Here is a 22,955-nt window from a genome sequence, read left to right on the forward strand (position 1 = left end):
AAATCTGTCGTATGCTTGGTGTGTGAGTCTATCGATACATATGTAGGATAGATACTTTGTCAGATACAGGATTCAAAATTTGCTTTGCATATTTGTATTTGTTCATGCTTAATCTGGTGCGAGAACATTGGCAAGTGTCCGCAAAGGTAGCAGCTCTTGATTTCCTCAAGAGGTCGTCATATAAGGTCATCATAAGTTCACCAGAGGTCATCAAAAGGTCACCAGAGGTTGCTAAAAGCAAAGTCTTTGTTCTCACATACCTGCAGGAGCTGTGAAACTACACACCGCTCATTCAAATCCTGTATGAATTTGTTGATCACTTTGCCAATACTTGGATATTAAGAGCAATTTGAAAGCCGATATGCCATTTACGGTAATTTGGCGTCACCCCAGCAGACAGCAGCTACACTTTGACGAGTTTGAGGCTGTTGTTATTTTAATGGTTTAGCCAAGCTATCAGAATTAACATGCCACAGGACCCAAAATGCAGAAATGGTAAGTCCAGTGCTTTTCTCCGACTAGAATTTAAAACTATTTCCATTCACACTCGGGTGATAATACCTAAATGATATTATTTTTTGAAAAGGAACCATCAGGACATAAACATATGCAAAACAGTTACATAACACTTTTAATTATTCATTTCTTTATGTGTGTTAGACACAGAGTAGAATACATAAATGCCTTACATAAAGTCGTTTATTATTTAAAAGGACAAGTTCCAGTAGTGTATGTGCTCAGGTCCAAGTGTGGGCTCGTAATTACTTAAAAGTCCTGAACTATTTATGGTTGGGAACCTCACAATATTTTTAAAATGGCACCTTATGGGATCAACTTGAGCAGAATATGCTGCACTGTTATAATCTTTGGGCACTAAAGAATGGCATACTCACTAGGATGTAAAATTATTGCTATCATCACTTGATCCTTAAAAGCCTTTGAAGACTAATATTAGACTAATTGTGCAAAAGCAAGATACAAAACGCCAAAGCATCTACAGTATATCAAGTCCAATAATCTACACGAAGCCGTATTGTTCTTGCAACAGGCGATAAATGTCTCCCGATTTTCTATATGTGAAGAGGGTTTTTATTTCTTCTTGAACAAAATCTATTCAAACTCCGGCCAAAGTGGAGATTTGCCACCTTAGGATCTGTGTTTGCGTGTAGCAATCCTAAACTGGAGTTTTACGTCATCACTCTATTTCCCACCAACCACGCTGACACTGGTGACGTTAAGAGAAATTCTTTCTGATTAGCTAAAATTTGGCAAAACTACTGCCGCCTAGTGGCTTGGCATGCTTGTGAATGAATAAAACCACACTATTCGAATTGTTATTGAAGTATTTTTTTCCCTAAACAAAGCTTTTTTTTTTTTTTATACACAGAGGGGAGAATTTTACGAGTTTAATATGTCATGAAATATTCCACAAACTATTTTTTATGCAGCCCTTAATTTTTTTTGATCTTTTGATTGTTTTTGAAGTCCATTTTTTTGTACTGATATTGTCCTGAGGGGTGGGGGGGGGGGGGGGGGGGGGGGGGGGGGGTGTAAAAATAACAAAACTATATATGTATGGATAGCTATCATGCAACAGAACAATTTCAGGGGTTATAAGAAAAAATAAATAAATAAATAAATTATATATATATATATATAATATATATATATATATATATATATATGAATACACACACACACACACAGTATATATTTCTAGAATGACAGACTTCTTAGACTGATTAGATTAGATTAGATTGGAATTTATTGGACTGGACGTACTACAAACAGAGGGATAGTACTTGTTGATAGGGATACCAATAGCCTTGTAATGATGTACAGTATCAAGGCCACTCCCAATACGACTGGTGGAGCGCTAGTTTTTTTCAAATATATAATATTACAGCATACAAATATATGATTTTTAAAAACACCGTACTTTAAATTGCCTTATCATTTAGATAGATCTAGAATATGTTATTGGATTCTATTTCAGAGGCTAATAACAAGCCATCACAATATAATTTGTGAACAGTGGTGTTCAAAATACTGCTGCTCCACACAAACCATGCCAGAAATACTCCCTTGTGTTGACCTGCTCAGTTCCGTTACCTGCGTCATTGAAGCCTAAGACAAGATGCTGATTGATTGCTTTCAGCAGGGGACCAGTGATGAAAATATCTTCAATCCAGTGAAGGAAAAAAACAGGGAAGATTATAAACATAGAACACACAGACAGACACTGGTGCTCAAGTGCTTGCTGATATTTTAAATTTGTGCTATCTTAGTTCTGCTAAAAGGAGGTCTATCTGTGACTAGTTTATGCAATAGACCCGGCATGTGCCGATAACTGGATTGGCTATATATCGCGCTTTTAAAAGTCACAATTATTTAAAACAGTCCATATCTGTCAAAACCGGTAAGTTCTTTCCCCTCCAGCTCGGTCTGCCTTAACAGGCAAATGCAGTGCACAGCAGGAGCAACGTCTCAATTGTGTATCATACGTAAGTCCTCCTCGGCTTCAGCAGCCAATCATGTCACAGCTACGTTGTCCATTTCCTTTAAAGCTCACTTAAAGCGTGGCTTTTCTGTGAAATCTATGATTGCGTGTCAATGTTAAAGTTCATCAGGTTTCCTTGAAGGTCGCAAATGTCCACAAAATGGTTGCCGAATGTTCGCCAGGCATTCACCAAAAGTTGGAAGTAATTTTGCTTGTAAAGAAATTTTGAACAGTACGGGCGAACGTCTGAGGCCTTCACTAGCCACCTTCACTGGCTTTGAAGACACTCATAATTTTTTGCTGCGCTATGAGATAGAGGCTTAATCGGCGATTAGAGAAAATACTTCAGGAGGTTCCTTTGTAATTTCAGCACGTTACTGTATTAATCTAGTAGTAGATATATTTTTCTCTTAGTGAAAGCATGAAAGAGGCCAGTTCTTTGCAAAGAGAACTAAAATCCCTGAAATTTCAAGACAATTCACAACATAATACTGTTAAAGGAAAATGGTGTACGATAAATTAGGAGTGATTAACTTTAGAGTTTCCAAAACCACAAAAGCGCACACCAAGGAAAAAAGAAAGCCTTAGAACCAAGCACATACTACAACAAGCGCACAACACCAACAATAGCTTTAAAGTTTTTTTGCAAGAATACAGTACAAAAGTACCATAAGAACTTGGAAGTGATTATAGACTTAGCAGTCAACATGTCATTTTTGGGCATTTCAAACACAATGTATTCCAATTTTCGGAATAAAAATAAATAAAAATAATACAAATCGGATTTTCCAAAATAGGGCTCATTTGACAGCTAGCAAGAATATATATTAGGAATCAGGTGAGAAACTCAACGCCATTTCACTGTGGTGCTGATGGGAGGCTGCTAAAAGTACCAGGTTCACTCGAAGTGAGTATGGACTTCTCATTTTCGGTCATTTCAAACATTTCAAACAAATTTTTTGCTATCCGGTTTTTCAAAAATGACAGCTAGGACAGGCTATTTGGGGGTGAGAAAAGCAGAGGCTTTTGTAATGCAAGCTGTTACGGGTGGGGTCACTCGGGGTCTTGCTCTCTGTTGTGTTTCTTTTTTTTCCCTGTGTCTCCTGCCATCTTCTGTTTAGGTGTGCCCCAGCAGTGCACTAATTGGTCAGCTCCAAGAAAGGCCCACGATTGGCTGCTGCTGATTGGAGGTCGCACACCTGCCGTATATTAAGAGGAGACGGCAGACAACCCCAGTTTTCTTCCTTCGCTTCCAACCAGCCACGCACTTGTGCAATTTGTACCAATTGTTTTGAGACTGAGCAGTAGGGGTGAATCGCCGTTTTTGTTGTACATTTTCTTTCCTCCTGTTTTTGGAGCTAGGGAGGTAAGTTTATTGTCTTTTTGTTGTTTTGTTTGCTAGGTTAGTTTGGTTATTGCAGAGATTGTTTTGTTTGTTATTTTGGCCTTGGTTCACCCTGAGTTAATTGCTCCACTCTTTTAGTAACCCTTTTGTAAATAAACGTATCTTTTGTTTTCCAAACCTTTGGGTTATTGGCTGGCTGCTTGGGAGTTGGGGAAGGCGCGGCCCATTACGCATGTTACGTCCTAAACCCTAGACTGGGACGTAACAAAGCATGTGGGAAACATTACCATCTAAACGCCTTTAAGGTGGAATTGAAACCTAAAATCTCGAAGCCTGCGAAACCAACTTCAGCGTCGTCCTCTCTCAGTTGAGGCTGCTGCTAAGGCTTCGTTTATGCTTGAGCGTGAATTCTATAATAGAGAATCCAAGTACAGTCAAACGATCTAAATTCTCCTCATTTCTCCACAGCATGCGCCCTCAATGCTGTCGCCTTTTTTGCAGGATTTGCTTGCTTGCTATTTCTTAACCTTAGTGAAGCCTTAACGTTGCGTTTGCCCCTTTGTGGGAGGATGACTGAAAGTGCTTCAATATCTCCCAGGATCAGCGTAATCGTGGCAGCCAATATTGCGATCGCGATTCATATTTGATTAATTGTGCAGCCCTAGAAGATGTGGAGGTGAAGAAGCAAGAGGGAAAGAAAAAAGAGGATAGGAGGGTGAAAGAAGGGAAGAAAGACATAGAATTACTGATGACAACAGGTGTGATGGCCATGGAGAACTCTGGGAAAATCTAGGTTTTTTTTTTTTAATAGCCGGTCTATTTCTGGACCTTCTCTGCCTTATCTTTGATGCCTCTCAATTCCATGCCAAAAAAAACATTGCGTTTCCTTCCACTGCTATGCAGATGTGTGTCAGATCAATGTCACACTAAAGAAAAAAGGACGCTTTGGCCTTTTATTTTTTTATTTGGTCTGTGATGAAAGCATTAATCAATGTCTATTACTGCCTGTCTATCTACAGTATATCGGCTGGATTACAGTAATGCACTTTTTTTTTTTTTAATAAAAATGGAACTGCCTCACAGTCCAAAGTTTAAATCCACCTCGCTCCAACCTTCCCGTGTGGAGTTTGCATGTCCTTCCCAAGCTCGCGTGGGTTCTCGCGTGGTCGGCAAGGTCGAGTGGTCGTCTCCACAGCCGAAAGGCCGTGGGTTCGTTCATCAAGACCATGTCAACGTGTCCTTGAGCAAGACACTGAACCCCCAGTTGCTCCTGATGCTGCGTCATCAGTAGGTAAATGAGTAGTTAGTGTAAAGTGCTTTGAGTACCTAGGGTAGAAAAGCGCTGTATAAGTGAAAGTCCATTTACCAAAGTCCATTTCTCTTCGGGCACTCCAGCTCCTCCCACACTCCAAAGACATGTAAGTCCGGTGTATGGGACAATGTAAATTGTCCTTAGGTGTGACTGGGTCCGTGATTGGTCATTCGTCCCTCTATGCCCTGCGATTGGCTGGCAACCAGTTTGAGGTGTCTCCCGCCTACTGCTCATAGATAGCTGGGATAGAAACCAGCAAGCGTGCTACCCTAGAGAGGATAAGCGGCTCTAACAAATGGATGAATGGATTTAGTTACATTGTTAAACTGTTCCTCACTACTTGAGTAGTTTTTATCTCTTTTAAGGTATACCTATTTACACTTACTTAAGTTAGTTTTTGGAGGAATATGCTTCACGTTTACACAAGTCTTATTCTGAAGTAAAGTGTTCTTTATACACTCGCATACACATAGGCGACAATAAATCATAGATCCCATACATTGTGTCAAGTATCACGTCTGCAGCACATTACGCTCAAACGCCAGAAATTTTTGCTGTGTGTCAGTTGCCATGCCCTTAATCTCCCATTATTGGTTTGTTTAATCACACACATACAAGGTAATAATGCTTCATTGAACAAACTGCACATAGATTGGAAGTAAGTAACAGAAGTCACTTCAAAACTGTGCAAATTCAGAATGATGCCGTACTTAGTTGTCCCCTAGTTAGGTTCCACGCTACTGACATTAAAAACATAAGCATTTTTTCAATTGCAACTCAAGCAAGCAGACACCTCCTGGAGGAGGAATTCTATTGCATTTGGCTTGGAGTTGACACCGTGCCAGCGAAGATAACGTGTTAAGAAAATGGAAAAACGGCTTCCAAGAATTGGCCGTGAAAAGTCGAGAAACTCCACCTTGTGATTCCCTTGCCAACACCAGCTGTAGCAACACCCCTTGGCTTGAAGTGAAACTGAAACTCATTTTCAAAACAGCACACTTGGGGTACCATACTCAAGAGCAAAAGGCAAACTGTGAAAAGTATTTCTGCCCTGACGTGGGTGGGGTCAACACCAGCGGGAGTATAAAGAATACATTAGTTTAGTACATTTTTTTGGCTACTCTGCCCCCCTCTGGACTTAAGTGCGCATCAACTATTGTCCAGACACCGAGGGCAAGCCAACATCAGAGCTATCTACACTAGGCACTAGTACACTATGCTGCGATGTAATGATAGACATTGTGTTCATATCATTGGATTCACAATCAAAATGTTCGATACAAAAAGGGGCAGAGCGGTCGAATAAAAGCTATGTGCCACATTCACGTTTTTTTTTTCAATGCTAACATTGTCACCTCACACCTTCCCCAAAATACTTGTTTTTTTCACTGACGGTAAAACATAGTCTTGTTGTGTATGGGGAGTTGTACTGAAATTATTTCAGCAGTCGACACATACTCCGACCAAAGCTGTTAAATGTCCACATTTGTTTGTTTTAATTAGTGTGAGTTCTAAAAAAATATCTGTTAAGAATTAAACAATGCTCGTTTGTACAAGGTCTTAATGGGAAATTGTAGAATCCAACCAATGGAAAAAGTCCTCAAAGACCTGCTGTAGAATTCCCATGAGGACAAGGTCAAGATACCTGTTAAGCGATGCGGGATTCTTATACTGAGTTACTTTAACAGCCTCATTAGATTGCAACAGTAATATTAAGGGTAGTATAATCTTTAGTTTTACTGTTTTTTTAAAATATTCCTTCTGAAATCACAAAGTAAGGCCTAATAATTCAATTTCATTAATTTATTCGAACAGCTATTGTCATTAGTTTAGTTTTGCACATTTTATATCAAATGGAATCAATACTTTTGTCTATGCTTACATATAGAAATTATGGGAATGGTATTACAACACTGGATATCATACACTGTATATCTAAATTAGCCAGACATTAAATTAAAAAAATAAACACACACACACACACACACACACTCATATTTAATGGTCATCAATTAAAAGCTATTTTAAAGAACTGTTGAGGAGCTGTTTTGTACTTCTTGGGCCTAGGTGACATTGATTTTTTTTTTTTAATAAATATTTTTTTGTTCGCTACTAACAATTTTAAAAATAATAAAATACTCCCCCCTCCCCTTGTTGCTGCCCTCATGAGATTCCGTAGCGTTCACATTCCTCTTGTTTCCTTCAAACTTACGCAAAACAGAAGGGTAGTGCAACATGGCTAAATAAGTTAACTGAATGAAATTGGCAGCACCTTATCAAAATAGTTTTGTTTGTATCCTAAGTGATATTAATTGGAATGTGTATCTTTAAAAAAGTTGAAAAATGTCTTCAGCTATCAATCAGTCTCACACAATGTTCAACTCGGCTACAATTGTTTACAGAAGTATCTCATGCAAGGAAGACATTTTGCACTTTAAATTTGATGGAATTATGTATGTTAAAGACTAGCTGAAATAAAAGCAAAACCTGTCTAGAATTTTCTATCATTATTATTTATCTTCATTTTAAAAAAATGAAAAAGCTAAAGAACCTATGACTAAGTACTAGCACTGGGCAATTTCCGCCCATATATAAAACCTCCAATCTTTAACAAAAACCAAAAATAAAAAATCATTTTTTCTCTTTTCTAAAATGACTAAAACTCAATATGAGACTACATTTTGGTGGTTGGGGGTCATAAAAAGGAGATCGAGGTACACACAGTCTACAATGGGTCTTCAACACCTGTTTTGCAATGCATGAAGTACATTATAGATCTGTATGTAAAAATGTTTACACTAAACACAAGGACAACCATTCTCACAGCTAGTCAGCTAGCTTAGCTATCTGACAAAGTGGCAACCATACTGTAATCTGCCGCTGTTGCCCCAGCAACGTTTGTGAGCTGATAAAGCCAACGTTTGTGGAATTAAATTAAATTAAGCCCAGTTGTTCACACCCACTGATGAGTTGGTAGTGTGGCAACCAGCTAGCTGGCGCTGCAGCGCTGGAGCTACTGTGTGACAAGCCGCCACAGCATCCTGCTGGAGAACAAGCCATTTGCGGGCAACTGTATTGAAGGTGGATGCTTAGACAGACTTTGAATTGACAGTAGCAGAGATGTCACATGCAACTTTGGGACCAATTGATCCCCGTTTTTTGTTGTAGAATGGTATTGAATGGACAATTTTTGCCCAGTTCCTTCAACACGTCATGAGAAGAGGGAGTGGGATGTTGCTATATCCAGCAGTAGGCCTAAGTGGTACGCAGGTACACATCCGCGACAGAAATCTCAGATGCGTAACATCACATGCTTCACTGAGCGCATTTGCGTACCTACCTATTTTCCATCCGTGCCAAGCCAGCTTTACCTGAACATTTTTTTTTCTTTTCTGCAAAGTGGCTCCAAGATGTGCCATGACTTGAAGCATACTTAAATGTGGGGCATTTTCAGTCATCCTTTATCTGGCAAATATGAAAAAGGCATGTGAATTTTAGCGCAAGATATTGCTAAGCACTGGACTGAAACGAAGTGTCCCAGGTTGATGACATGAGTGGTGGAGTAAGCCCTAGTCGGCTGTTACCCTCCCAAACACAGTAAGAGCTAGCTCATTTTGTGGCCAAAGAAGCACAGGTGTCGTGTTTCCTTCCCGTTTAACAAAAAGTGTTTGGAACCGCTCACGCATGACATGCTAGACTAACAAAACAAGGTGTTCATACCTGTCAACCCCGGGGTGTACTAAATCTTACAAAACTTGTGATTCGCAATTACACATCTGTATTGAATCTTACATAGAATTTGTAACATGTAAAAAAAAAAAAAAAAAACATGGCATATAGATTGTTAGCAATTGATCCTTCTAATTCCAACGCATTATCATCTTGACAGTGATCTTCGTTATATAACCAAACTTAGTAGCGCGGTAAAAAACGGTTGCAAAATTGAACAGAAGTTTCCTTCGTTGCACAAAAAAATCTTTGAATTAATAATTTCCAGCGATTTTTCTCTTCATGGTTTAACAAATGCTTGTCGAGAGACTTACTGCACAACTTTGGCTTTCGTCATTATGTAACGAAGGAAAAAGTCAAGTATGCATTTGTGGCCACGTGTCACCGGCGTTACCTCACTACGACACTTTCAAAAAAAGAGCTCAGCTATATACGTTTCATTTTGAATGAATAATAATACCAAATCAATTTGCAAAGTTTTAATCTTTTAAGATGCTTTTGAGTTATGCTGACCGGTTCAGTATTTATGACTAATGATTTTCTTAATGCATATTTTATTAATAAGCTTCTATTTTGTGAGGGCTATCTTGATGGCGAAGTACGACGCACATGGAGGAAGAGTGTTTTTAATGAAAGAAAGGGTGCGAACGAAATACTATGTGTTGGTACTCATGCGAGTAATGCATGAAAAAAAGTATGTGCACCCCTGGCTATATCCCTCATTTGTAGTGTTTTGGAACTAATTAGTTATTGACTGATTTTGTGGCAATGCTTTGATGAATTTAAAATTACCAGATAATATCAGCCTCCTCCTGACTAAAAATATCTAAATAGAGCTTGTTAGTACGTTCACCGTGGGCAAAACTAAAGCAGACAAAGTACACAAGGAGCATCCCAAGAAGATGTGTACAAGAGATGGAAAGAAAATTAAATGCCTGAATAAACTGAACTTGGTGCACTGTAAGAGCTTCCTTTGTGTGTTTATCTTTAGAAATATTTTTCTTTTGCTTTAAAAGAGGTTTAGTCACATGCTGCTGTGATTTGTATTGAGGTTATACTTTCCTGAAGACACAAGAGCACATACCGCAGGAGAGAGAAAATCCTCCAGCCCTGGCGGACGATGCGCCGTGTAGGTTGCAAGGGTTGTTTTACTCATGCTTACAATAATATTAGTTAATTTCAAGATTTCTCGAGCTTCTCTCAACTTGCATCACGAGTAGGAGTTGAAGAGGTTATAGCAGGGGTATATTGCTGCTGACAGAATAGTGTTTGGGAACTCTCCTAATTGTCATTCCCTGCTCACAGGCACATTTTTCTTGCAGATTCCCATGAGAGAGGTTTCCCCAGAATTTACGTAAAAGGATTCCTTCCCACGCCATGGAACATCTCATTTTCATCCTCCCTCAGCTTCCTAGCAAACACACATACAGTACTGTCATTGTGGCATCGTGTCTCCCTGTACTCTCACTCCCATTGTTTCTTTTTTTTTTTTCTTTTTGCTCAAAAACACCTCCCCTCTCTGATCTTATAGATCCACCAAGGGAGGTAAAATCTCCATCACACTGTGCAGTCGTGGGCTCAGACTCTGACAAATGACATGCTCGGCCCACCAGCTCTGCGTAGGGAGGGAAAGGCTGTAAGTTAAGAAAGGAAATGAAGCTTGATTGGGCAAAGAAAGTCAGAAACTAGTGAGGAGCATTCAATTGGACAGAGGCATGTGGTGAGACAATACCGTAAAAACAAAGATTTTATAGATACAGTAAGTTTGCAGAGCTGTTCACTAGGGGTGTGCCCAAAATGGATTCTCATAAAAATCGGGATTTTCATTTACTACTAAATTGATACTACGTATAAAATCAAATCAATCCGCTTCCTGTCGGCGTCCGTACTACGTCGGAAGCACGCTGTGCCATGCTGTCACCGCACAGCTCATTCTGGAAAGCATGCGCGGCAGGATACACAAACAATGGAGGAAATTCAACTGCCAGTCCTCTTTGAAAACAGTCTTGTGTTTTGTAAACTCGTGTGATGTACGAAAGCCACGCGGCTGCAAATGTAAATGTAATGCAATGTTAATCGATTGAATAAATCAACGACACTACGAGTATTTTACTGCAAGGTCCTGTGAAATTACGTATCTTTTTTATTTTTCTTTTTATCAAAGACATTTTTGTTGATCTTATTTTATACTGTAAAAGCTATACATTTCATAGCTAGCTTTAAAGAGTAGCAGTTGTCCACATTTTGTGGGAAAAGGCATGTTCCTGACGAATCAAAACAAAACAAAAAAGACACTTTGTCTCCCTGCAGAATTAAGTAGTATGATTCTTTGCACATCCATGAATTGAGGCAGAAATCATTTTTGATTGAATAGAATCCTCTTGAATCGAAAATCGTTTTGAATTGAAATTTGTATCTGCATCCAATTGTGAGAAAGTCAAAGATTCCCATACCTAATGATCACAAACCAAACACTGCTTAACGAGATTTTGAACCAGGTTAAGAGCAAAACCAATCTTAAAAGAATGATGAATATATACACACGCATATACACAGCGACTCAATAAAGACATTGAGTTTACAATTCTTAATTGACATAATGCTATTAGAATACCAGATATAAATCGGTCATAAACGATGAAACTGTTATCACCGCTGTCATCAAAACTATCAAAACTAGCATCCGCAACACATTAGAACAGAATCAAAATAATTATGGAAAAATGTACATGTAACTCACTTTTAATTAATCAGTTTGGCATTACAGAAATGTTTCTATTGTGGATACAGGAAGAGATTTAATTTTACATTTAGCTTGATTCAGCTAAGTTTAAATGCTGTTTATTGGTTACATCTCTTAATTCTCAATATACTGTATTTGTTTTGTGGCTTGCTGCTCAACATTGCAGAATAATTTACCGTCAAAACGTTTCAACTGGCAACAAGCATAGGTTACGAGAGTTGCCTTCTGTTTTCAGTGTTTTTATGGATGGATTGCAGTTATCATAATTCTGAGGGGGACGTAACTGCCCCCACACATTTTGCCTCCCCTCTATCTCGAATGCCATCTGCAAGCAACCATGCTGCTAAAAAAGGTGAAGCTGTCAAGTGTGACATTAAAAAGGGTAAAACATTAGCCACCATCCTGTATAAACATTTGTCTAGACAGTAACATGAGCCTTGGCTTGTGTTTAGCTGTAGTTGATCTTTTGTTAAAAAAAAAAAAAAAAAAAGAAAAGAAAAACAAATACTTACGGGTTTTCCTTTGCTAAGTTTTGTGCCAGGGAAATCGCCATGGGATCCCGGTCTAAGGCCAAGATTGTAACGTCAGAAACTGCTTTGAGTATTGCTTGGGCATGACCACCACCACCAAATGTCATGTCGAGGACCACCTATATGAAAAAAAAAAAAGAAAAAAATTAACTATCCTAAACAGGGTGCAATTTACAGGATGTAATGTCTATCCTGTCACAACAGGATCTATATCTTATGCAAGCGTTTGATTTATATGGCATATTTGAGGTCATTTACTGTAACGTTATACAGACATCTGACAGAGATATAATTACCATAACAAGAATTTGACATTTGATTGGGTTGACCTTTGGCACTCATAGAACAGTTCTATATATAAAAATGTTTAAGTTCGTCCATTATAAAAACTCAGACGTGATTCAAGGTGATTCTTGTGTTCAAATCCGTAAGTTGTATATTTGTTCGGCATTTAGCGTTTCATATTTCCCACGTTGTGAGCGTCAATGAGCGCCTCGCCAGCGATGAACGCGTTGGAAGCTTTTCCTTTTCTTTTACTTTGCAACACGGTTCGTTTTACCATAAATATCCAAAGTTGAATAGAATCCGTGTTTCACCAAGGTTCTGATTGTGGGGATGTGCCAAAAGACCGCAATTAATAAACGAAGCATGTGCCATCCAACTGTGGATAAGCGGAAGAAAATGGACGGATCGTTTTCTTTGAAAATTCTTCTGGATTTACCTTTCTGTCTTCTTATAGCCTGATAAACATGAATATAGGAAAGTGGCATATGACTGAACAATTAACATCTTCACTGTCAGACACAGGTAGACAAAAACGTTTTGAAAGAAAAAAAGAAAACAACCATCCCAACTCGGATTGCCTGAACTACAAATAGATTCAGTCATAAAGTTAAGTATAGATAGTTGTCTTGTTAATTTACTGAGAATTACACAATATGACAAGGAAATGCTTGCCATTGCTTACAAAAACATTCAACATGTCGATCGATAGTGACGTGGAAGGTGGGCTGTCTGCGTGAATGTGTGAGGAAAGAAATGATCAATGGCAGTTCCCTCTCCTTTTCAGAGCACAGCAGCAGACGGGGAGGGGGTGTGGGCTAGTGGGATGAGTCACACGCATAATGAACTGGCCTGTTGTGCTGTTCAATAGAAAAAAGGGAAAAAGAAAAGTAAAGACGATTGGCTTTTATAAACCAGATGACATACCAAAAAGTCCCCATGAGACAAACTAGTTCATGATTAAAGTGTGCAGTATTTGTCACAATTTTTTAAACCTCCAGTAACACACAGTCAAAAAATGGCATGTAACTTCTGTATATTTTATTGCTGAGAATGGGAAAACACATGCTGTTGATATGAGAATATTTATTTTTCTTTAGGTCTAAAACATTATGACCCAATTAAAGACATACAGCAACGCAAACACATTATTCATTTTTATGAGCATGTTTATTAGGGTAGTTATTTTACTTGCTTCATCCTGGTCATCTCAGGAGATTGGCAGACTATCATTTGTCATATGCACCATATATACAGGCGACATGGATGGAGAAAATGGATGGATGAATGGATATCTGTTAGTTAAATAGCAGTTAAAAATTGAAAATCAATACATCAATAGCATCTTTTGTTGTCTCTTAGTCTTTTGTTGTCTCGTTGTCTGTTAGTGTTTATTTTAACATATTCGACATATTTCATATACAATCATAAATAAAATCACATATACTGTGTACTGTATATAAAATTTACATATCATAAAATTACATATTACAAAAAAATTACATATCATAAAATTTACATATCATAAAATTACACAAATTTTATACATTCTCTTATTAAATTTAGACATATATAAAAAATATATATATTTTTTGTTGTTTTTTTTTAAATATATTGTTTTAACTCTGAGCATAGCCATCGGTTCTCATCTTTTCAGTTCTATTTGATAGTAGTTCCATAAATTGACACCTCAAACATATACACACATTTGCTTGGTAGTGGCTAGCAAAAAAGACTCAATAAATTAAAAGTCGCGGCTTATAGTCCAAAAAATATGGTATACACACACACACGCACACACACACACACACACATACATATATATATATATATATATATATATATATATATATATATATATATATATATATATATATATACACACACACACACACACACAGTCGGCCCCCGGTTTACGAACACCCTCTTTTACAAACATTTCGACTTACGAGCGTGGACCAAGGGAGTTTTTTGTCCCCCACTTACGTGCAAACCTTTCGTTTTACGAAAAATCTGACATGCCGGCCATTGTATTAGTTCAGATATTTTCGCTCTGCTGCGTCAACAAAATCAATAGACGACGCTGGTCACGGCAACGTTTAACAATATTGCTCTTAAAATGTCACAGTCACTGTCTCAGTCACGGTGTCAGTCACGGAGATGCCGATATGCTATTGGTCGATTAAGGTCACGGTCGGTCTCACTCACTGAGAGGCTATTGGCCGGCGTCACGTCAATCACAGAAATGCCGATATGCTATTGGCCGAACGCATTTATCTAGCTTGATGGCACAGCTGGTCGGGATGGAAGGAAGGAGAGAAAATGGGTGAAAAACGGAAGGAAGGAATGTTGTGAAGACTTTGCAAACTTAATCTGTTAGACATGGCTTCTAAAATTGCAAGTGGCGGTAAAGGAAGAAGTAAGAGGATGATGACAATAGAAACGAAGCAGGAGATAATAAAAAAAAAATACGAAGGAGGCGCATGCATAGTTAACCTTGCTCGTGAGTATGGACAGAACCGCTCGGCAATCTTCTAAGGGCAAGACTTTCCTTGCCGGGGGACGGACCTCGATCGACAACAAAATGGAGAGGCTTCTTCTATTATGGATTAAAGAGAAGGCAATCGCCGGTGATATGTTTTAGTTTGAGAAAAGTTCTTGTTTAAGAAAATAAATAAATAAATTCTGCAGATTGGTCTCTGCTCACCTCCGTCTCCACTCAGCTCAAATCACGTCTGGTATATATATATATATATATATATATATATATATATATATATATATATATATATATATATATATATATAGAAATATATATGAAACACACATCATCTGAGATCATATGCTAATTTACATTTTTACTGACGTTATGGATGTTACATAGTATGCGTTATTAATCAAGATAATGTTTGTGATGTGTCTTTTCTTCTTTCTTCTTGATAAAGGGTGAGTGATATCTGCTTTTCCCGCCAGAGGGAACAGGAGAGTTGGAGTAACACGAAAAGTGCACTGAGGCTGCAATGGGGTATAATGCAGGACACTTCCGACGGTCACGTTATAGCATCATTAAAGAGGCTGGTCCTTCCCCAATGCAAAAGTCAATGCATAATGGACTCGCATTTGGAATGTTAAACCAAAAAAAAACCCAAAAAAACATGGCGCATAACTCATGGGAAAGGTTTCGATTTGGGAAAGGTATGGTTTGAGGAAACCCATACAGTTATGGTAGAAAAAGAGGGCTGACTCGAGCGTCTTAGGGTTGAATTCATTAAGGACAGCAGGAACATGAGAGAAGCCTGAGTACTCACCTAAATCCTACCTGTGACTCCCAAGCCCAGGTCAGTTACAGTGAGGGATCTAAAATGTCATTGAGAGGAGTTTTTACAGATCTTGTTACACTAACGGACAGACCATTAGGGAGACAGAGACACAGGTGCAGGATCGCTTTTCTTGTCGCGTCCGTTGCCATGGCAAGAGTGAAGCTCGCCGGTTTGCATTTCTTGTTTCGTATACTACAGAGTTCAAGGCAAAACAACTGCACAGGAACTGGTTTGTGGTACAAGAAATTATGGCACAATTTTTTTTTTTTTGTCCCCCCCCCCCCCAAAATATTATTTGGGTAGATTTGTGGAAGCGATGCAAATCATTCATGATAAAACTTATTCTGGAGCCACAATCTCAATTAAAACAGCTGTTTTTTCCTCAAATTGTATGACTAGGTACTCTACATTTATTTATACTTGCACGCATACATTCAGTACAATTAAAAGTAATTTAGTATAACTTTTAATCAATTGTTTTCATGACACACCGATCTGAACTTTTCTTATCATAGACTTATTCAGCATCCGGGGCAAGTTTCATGACCCTGTTTGGCTTCCCCAGCTCAGAAAGACACACTGATTTTCATAAATTTCCTGAGGACAATATTTATTTGGGAGAAAGCCTTTGTTTGCGTTCATCTTACAGGTAGGCGGGAGCATTGGGGAAAGGGATCATCAAAACAGATGGCTTGTTGACTAGATAAAATGATTAAGCCATGGCAGCTTGCTACACTTAGTTTGTCAGGCTTATGTGCACAATGATCAGTGATGTGTCAGAGTCCTACCTACATCTATGTGAAAACATTTTGTTTGTGTGTCGAAAGGTGTGACTGAAAAATACAGGAACAGTTTGACAAAACTCTTTTCCAGAATGGAGCCCAAACTGTGACTTGTATGTTTCGATAATCTTTCTTTTTTCAGTTGAATGGAATACAGTTGCAAAAAAGATTTTGAATTCTTCAGCTATTCAGTAGTTTGCAGTTATTTGATGAAGAAAGAAATTATGTTGCTTCATCATTGATTAAAACCCAAAAGAGGTCTTCCTTGCTGAATAATTCTCTTTCAAGTGCAATAAATAGAATTGCAATAAAAAAACTGCAATATTACAATATAATACTACAAATAATAATTTAAGAAGAAATCTCTCCTCTGACTAGAGCTGCACAATTAATCAAAGTTTAATCGCGATCACGATACGGGCCGACACGATTAAATAAGATGATCCTCAGCGATATTAACATATAAAGAGCCAAATCAAGCGCTTTCAGTCATCGTACCAGCCAGGGGTCAAACACAAGTTTAAGACTTCATGAAGCTTAAGAAATAGCAAGTGAGCAAACCCTGCAAGAAGGGCGGCAGCCAAGACTTGGTTTATGCTTGACGCGTCCACGAGCTTCCCGCAGTTCCACACGTCAAAATAACGACATATCGGCAACCACGCTTCTTTGCGCCGGCCAGATTTTCTGCAACACGTCGCTTCTGACATTCCTTTATTGTGCCAAAGCACCGGGCAGAAAACATGGTGGACGAACGATTGCTTATGGAAGTTCGCCGGTACAAACATTTTCATGATTCGGCTGAAAAGGACGACCATGACCCAAATACCGTAAACAACTTCTGGCGACCACTAAGGAGAGATGAGGAGTCGGTTTAAAAAAAGCTTAGAAGAATTTCAATTGAATCAGGATTCTAGGATTCTCCACGTCTGTTATAGAGTAATGTTGTTTGTATGGCGTAGACTCCATTTACTGCCACCTTTAGTGGCACAATATCGGCAAAGCCGCACCGAAGTGCTGCAAAACGTACTCCGATGAGATTCGGCGCGTCGTCTTTCTGCATGGAGCGTTCATGCTTCAAGAGTGGGACACGATGACGACACTGAAGTTGGCTTCGCAGGCGTGCTCCCGACATATCAGGTTTCAATTCAACCTTAAAAGCCTTTAGATTGCAATGTTTCCCACATGTTTGCATGACAAAAGCCAAACACCACCAATGGCCAGAAGGCAGATACAGTATAATGCACAAAATGTTTCGCCAATCGCAAAAGGGAAATAGAAGGAGAAGCAGAACAAATTGAAGAAAAGAAGAAAGACAGGAACATGAAAAAAAGGATGTTTACTGTGCAACATACTGTTTATACTAGTCTATACCAGTCAAACAAACGAAACATAAAGAAGCTGGAGAAGAGACATGGGTCTAGGACAGGCATGGCCAAAGTCCAGCCCGCTGGCCAACTACAACCCGTGTTAAATTGTTTACACACACACACACACACACACACACACACACACACACACACACACACACACAGCCTTTGTTTTCAAATCCGTAATATGCGGTCCATCAGCACTGTTGACCACAGTATAAAATACATGTGTACAAAACAGCTACTGTATTTTCACAGCCATAAGATGCATCTAAAAGTCTTGATTATTACCAAAATTGAAGAGGTGTCTTATGCGTGCTGCACCAAGTTCCAAAATCTGTCTAGTTTGTGTCGTAGCAATAAACAGATCGTGAGTTCATTAGTCCATGCAAGTAACACAATTCCTGGAGGAACAGTTTTGCAGCTCCTACAAGTATCGCTAGGTTAGCACGTGCCTTGAAGGATCCAACTTTTGTCGTCAATGTGGCAATGGATTCTAGATGATAAGGTGACTCATTTTAAAGTAAAAAGAAAAACTTTTCTAAAAAAGCAGAAGTTGTGGGCGTGAATCTGTTTGGCAAGGCAGAGCCCCCCTCTGTTAATTTACGACCTCAGCTTGTTCTATCAAACAATTTGGAACTCATACTTGAACTGTTTCCATTTGTACTGTCCACGGGCGCCTTTTTTGAGGCACCTTGAATAACTGAACGGCATACTCGAAAAATGCTCTGAGTTTGCAAACATTCGAAGTGAAGCAGTGCATGGTTAGAGTGCAGTGTTTTCCCGTTTATCAGAATGTTATGTTCTAAAAAAAAAAACCTGCACTAACCAAAATGCACTAAGTAGAAATGTAATTTTTTTTCATTTTTTCTTAAAAAAGAACTAACATTAAACCTATATTCTGTGTGGGGTCAGGTCTCACTTAGGGGTAAAAATACCAAGAGAAATAGTGAGGTAAACCTGCAATTGATTTGATGCAAAGTATGGTTGACTGATGACTTGGAGTGTTATGATCTAAAAAAGGTTCTTGCGCTTATTTTAAAAAGCAGACCAATTTTGTGTTTAGGTAAGAAAAATTAATCTCAATGCAACAGAAACACAAAAAAGATAACTTTGTTGACGGGCAAACAAGAAATAAGGTCAAATACAATGAAGAGCATCTATTCAAAATGATTATGCGCTTCATTGGTGCCAGCTATGAAAGATTTCTTTGACATGACTGTCAATACACTGTGCCAGGAAAACAATGCAAAAACTATATAAAGCTAAAGAGAAGACACAAGAGAAAAGAAGGGGGAGAATCTTCTAAGTATATTCACAAAATGTAAAGAAGCATCAGGAAAGATGACTTTCTCTCCTGAAGGTGAATTTCATGGCACTAAAGGAAGACAAAGAAGGAACAGGGCCAAGTCCATTAAGGAGAGCAAAGAGGAGTCAAGCTAAATGAATGGTTTCATGGTAGAAAACATGGTAATAGGGAAAAACACAACTAGAGGCATTTTGGCAAATGTGTCCAGTAGTTTGAAGATTGGGTTGACAATACAGTCTGAAAGGAACGATGGAAGTGGGGGGAGGGGGGGTCCATATGGACAGTCTTATGCTGAAGTTGCCCTAGGCCTTACTAACGTGAACGGTTTCAGGTTTTACTATGAGGTCATAATTGAAGTTGCAAATCAAGAGATGGTTCTGCAAAAAGAAATGTTGTCAATTGATCAACATTATACACCTGTGTGTGTATATATACACAGATAGATAGATAGATAGATAGATAGATAGATAGATAGATAGATAGATAGATAGATAGATAGATAGATAGATAGATAGATAGATAGATAGATAGATAGATAGATAGATAGATAGATAGATAGATACACACACAAGTGTATAATGTCGATCAAATAGAACTGAAAAGATGTAAATCAATGGCTGTGCTCAACAAGAGTAAAAACAATATATTATTTAAAAAAAAAAAAAAAAAATATATATATATATATATATATATATATATATATATATATATATATATATATATATATATATATATATATATATATATATATATTGCTGATTATGTGACATAAATCAATTATATACGTAGCATCAATACATTTGCAAGATTTGTTGAACTGAGAATGTAGGAAAGTTTGGCAGAGTTGGCCAGAACCCTGAGGGGATGATTAAGGTAAAATGAACAAGACACCTCTTCTCAGGAGTATTGCAGATGTGAAACCAAACATGATTAAAGAAAAATATATATTTCTTGCATTATCACCATAGCATTTCACATATGAAATCCCCATCAAGCAACTATCTCAAAAAAGATTTTACCTAACGCCAGCAAATCCCGACGGAAGACTATTTATAATTCTACTAATATTATCGAGTAGTAATTCACATAGCCTGCTTAGTGCTCATCAAAGGCCATTTCGGAATATGCCACTGTTTTGCTCTTAGTTATTCTTTATGTATGTATTTATTTATTTGCTATTTTGGGTAATTATCTTTCAGTGGAAGATGTCCCAAGTTAATGTTGGGATAAAATAATGTATTGTGATATCCTTACTTGTGGTCAAGGATGACATTATCTCTAATGTGCTGCACACATAGCGGTAACAGAATGCATATTTATTCAAGAGTTGCCAATGGCCAAAACTTACACCCAGTCACTGAACACAATGACCCCCTAACTTCAACTACTGTTCAACTGTCCCTCATGTTGCTCTTTGACCTAAAATTATTTTTTTTTCTGTTATCTTTTAAGACATCACATTAACACTGACAAGAAAGTGACTGAAACAAAACCGGCCAACCAAACCAAAATTTGTCTTCGGTTATCTTTTCAGGGAGGGTGTCAAAGTCAAATGGACGAATAGGAAGACTAAGCAATACAGTATTTTCCTATGGCTCTGTCAGTAATTATCAATTTTCAAAAAGCACAAAAGAAAAATTCATTTATATAAAATCCCCATAACATGCACGTCAAATGAACGAGGCGATATTCTTCTGGCTGTCTACTCCCCAGATGAAAATTGATAGCTGGGCAATGTCACAAGTGTCATGCTCTGTTTCTGCTCAGGCTCAGGTTTAGAGAGAGTTACCTTTTGTCTGGGAAAATTGCATCACAAATTTGAAGTATAAAACTATTGATAAAATCCTACTCCGTAAATGGTTGGGTAGATTTTGTGAGCTCTTTTGCCAAGACACCAGCCTCGCTTTGTGATTTGGCTTTTTTGAACCAAGCCTGCAGAGATTTAAGACCTCATTTCAATTCTTCTTCTGTAACCTTTGTTTCGTATCCATATACTTGTTTTTGTCCGCTTGTTTCATTTGATGATGCCGCCTTCTCAGATTAATTACTGCCACACTTTCGCCACACAGAAGGCACACAGGTTTTCCAGCAACCTCTGTGAATATGTGATCCAAGTCCCAGGTTGTTTGAAAGCCCCGGTTTTCAGTATCCATCTTCTATGTTGCTATTTTTGATCAGTAACTGAAAGTTGACTTTTGCTGTTACAGTATGCTAGCTAATGATTTCTGATGAATGAAGCCGGCTCGCGCTCAGTCATGTCATCGTTGCATTGTGGGAAACATAGTGTTAGAGTGTGTATTCGTGTGACACCTATAAGAAAGTGAAAGAAACAAAAAGCAGAGAGCAACGATCTAGCTTGGTTCATTATTTACCAAAGAGTGCTGCAAAGCATGCTCATTGTCGGGAGTATAGAAGCACGTGTTTGAAAAGGGTGAAAATACATCTTCAGAGGTAGGAGAGATGTTTACATGACCTAAGAATGTGATAAAAACAACCTGCTTAGGTAAGTGGAAGCTTCCTTTATTTTTTCTCAATGTTAAATGAACGTCATGCTAAAAAATGTGTACATGGAAGAACTAAAATATTACAAGACCAAGTGGCCAAAAAGAGTTGTCTGCTCAGCAAGCCTGAACAAGATCGTGTGCTGTAGACTTGGTGAAACCTTTTGGATAATGATGTATCAGACTGTCTTCACACTGCACCCCCACCAACTATTCTACAATAACATGTTCCACTCATGACAGTAATGAGGCAAGGAAGGAGAAAGACTTCTGACCACTGATAACCTCAAACTAAACTTGTAACTTTACGAGAGCAAGACCTAATATCTGTTTGTCAATCAGCCCTGGTATCCCTGGATGGAGTGTTTAATTTCAATAATTAATTATTTAAAAGCTCTTCTTTCAATACGTAGGACTTCCAAAAAAAAAAAAAAAAAAAAGTGTGAAAAAGAATATAGGTGAAACGTTTGCAAGGGGGTGAGGTCTTAAACCTCAATGTAGTATAGGTAAAGGTAGTAGTTTGCTTGTTGTTTCTGTGCTTTTTGTGCTTTATTTAATGTTACTGTTAACACTGCAAAAAGCTGCACTAATTCAGTAGTGAATTACCTAAATAAATATACTAAAAACTTATCCTTACCCTTATCCTACATAACAATCTGATTCAGAAAAATGCAAATAATAGATAAGTACTTCTGATGGATATATATATATATATATATATATATATATATATATATATATATATATATATATATATATATATATATATATATATATATATACACACACACACCGTATAGACCGTTTTTCGGACTATAAACTGTGACTTTTTCCTCATGTTTTAAGACCTGCGGCTTATAGTCCAGTGTATCTTATCTGTGGTTGTTTTTATTAGTGTTTTTTGTTTGTTTGTTTTGTTTTTGTTTATTTTGCTAGCCACCAGCAAGCAAATGTGTTTATCTGTTCGAGGTGCCAATTTATGGAACCACGATCAAATAGAACTGAAAAGATGTAAATCAATGGCTGTGCTCAATAAGAGTAAAAACAATATATTATTTTAAAAAAAAGATATATATATATATATATATATATATATATATATATATATATATATATATATATATATATATATATATATATATATGAATATATATATATATATATATATATATATGAATTTAATAAGAGAATGTATACCATTTGGTGTAATTTTGTGATGTGTAAAGTACACAGTA

The 22,955-nt window shown here is 37.8% G+C and overlaps 1 protein-coding gene across 3 annotated transcripts in view; it reads right to left on the bottom strand.

Moving 5' to 3' along the window:
- Positions 1-22,955, bottom strand: part of mettl15 (methyltransferase 15, mitochondrial 12S rRNA N4-cytidine) — a 47,318-nt gene that overhangs the window by 14,643 nt on the left and 9,720 nt on the right. For 2 of the 3 annotated variants that reach the window (XM_088412171.1, XM_088412173.1), the window contains one exon: positions 12,142-12,278. In XM_088412171.1, coding sequence (XP_088268297.1) covers positions 12,142-12,278 — 137 coding nt within the window. Of the gene's footprint in view, positions 1-12,141; positions 12,279-13,126; positions 13,302-22,955 lie in introns of all 3 variants that reach the window. The other variant, XM_088412172.1, reaches the window with a different exon arrangement.

The sequence above is a fragment of the Hippichthys cyanospilos genome, chromosome 4 (assembly GCF_059441005.1).
Source record: "Hippichthys cyanospilos isolate Australia breed blue-spotted pipefish chromosome 4, RoL_Hcya_1.0, whole genome shotgun sequence".
Taxonomy (NCBI): Eukaryota; Metazoa; Chordata; class Actinopteri; order Syngnathiformes; family Syngnathidae; genus Hippichthys; species Hippichthys cyanospilos.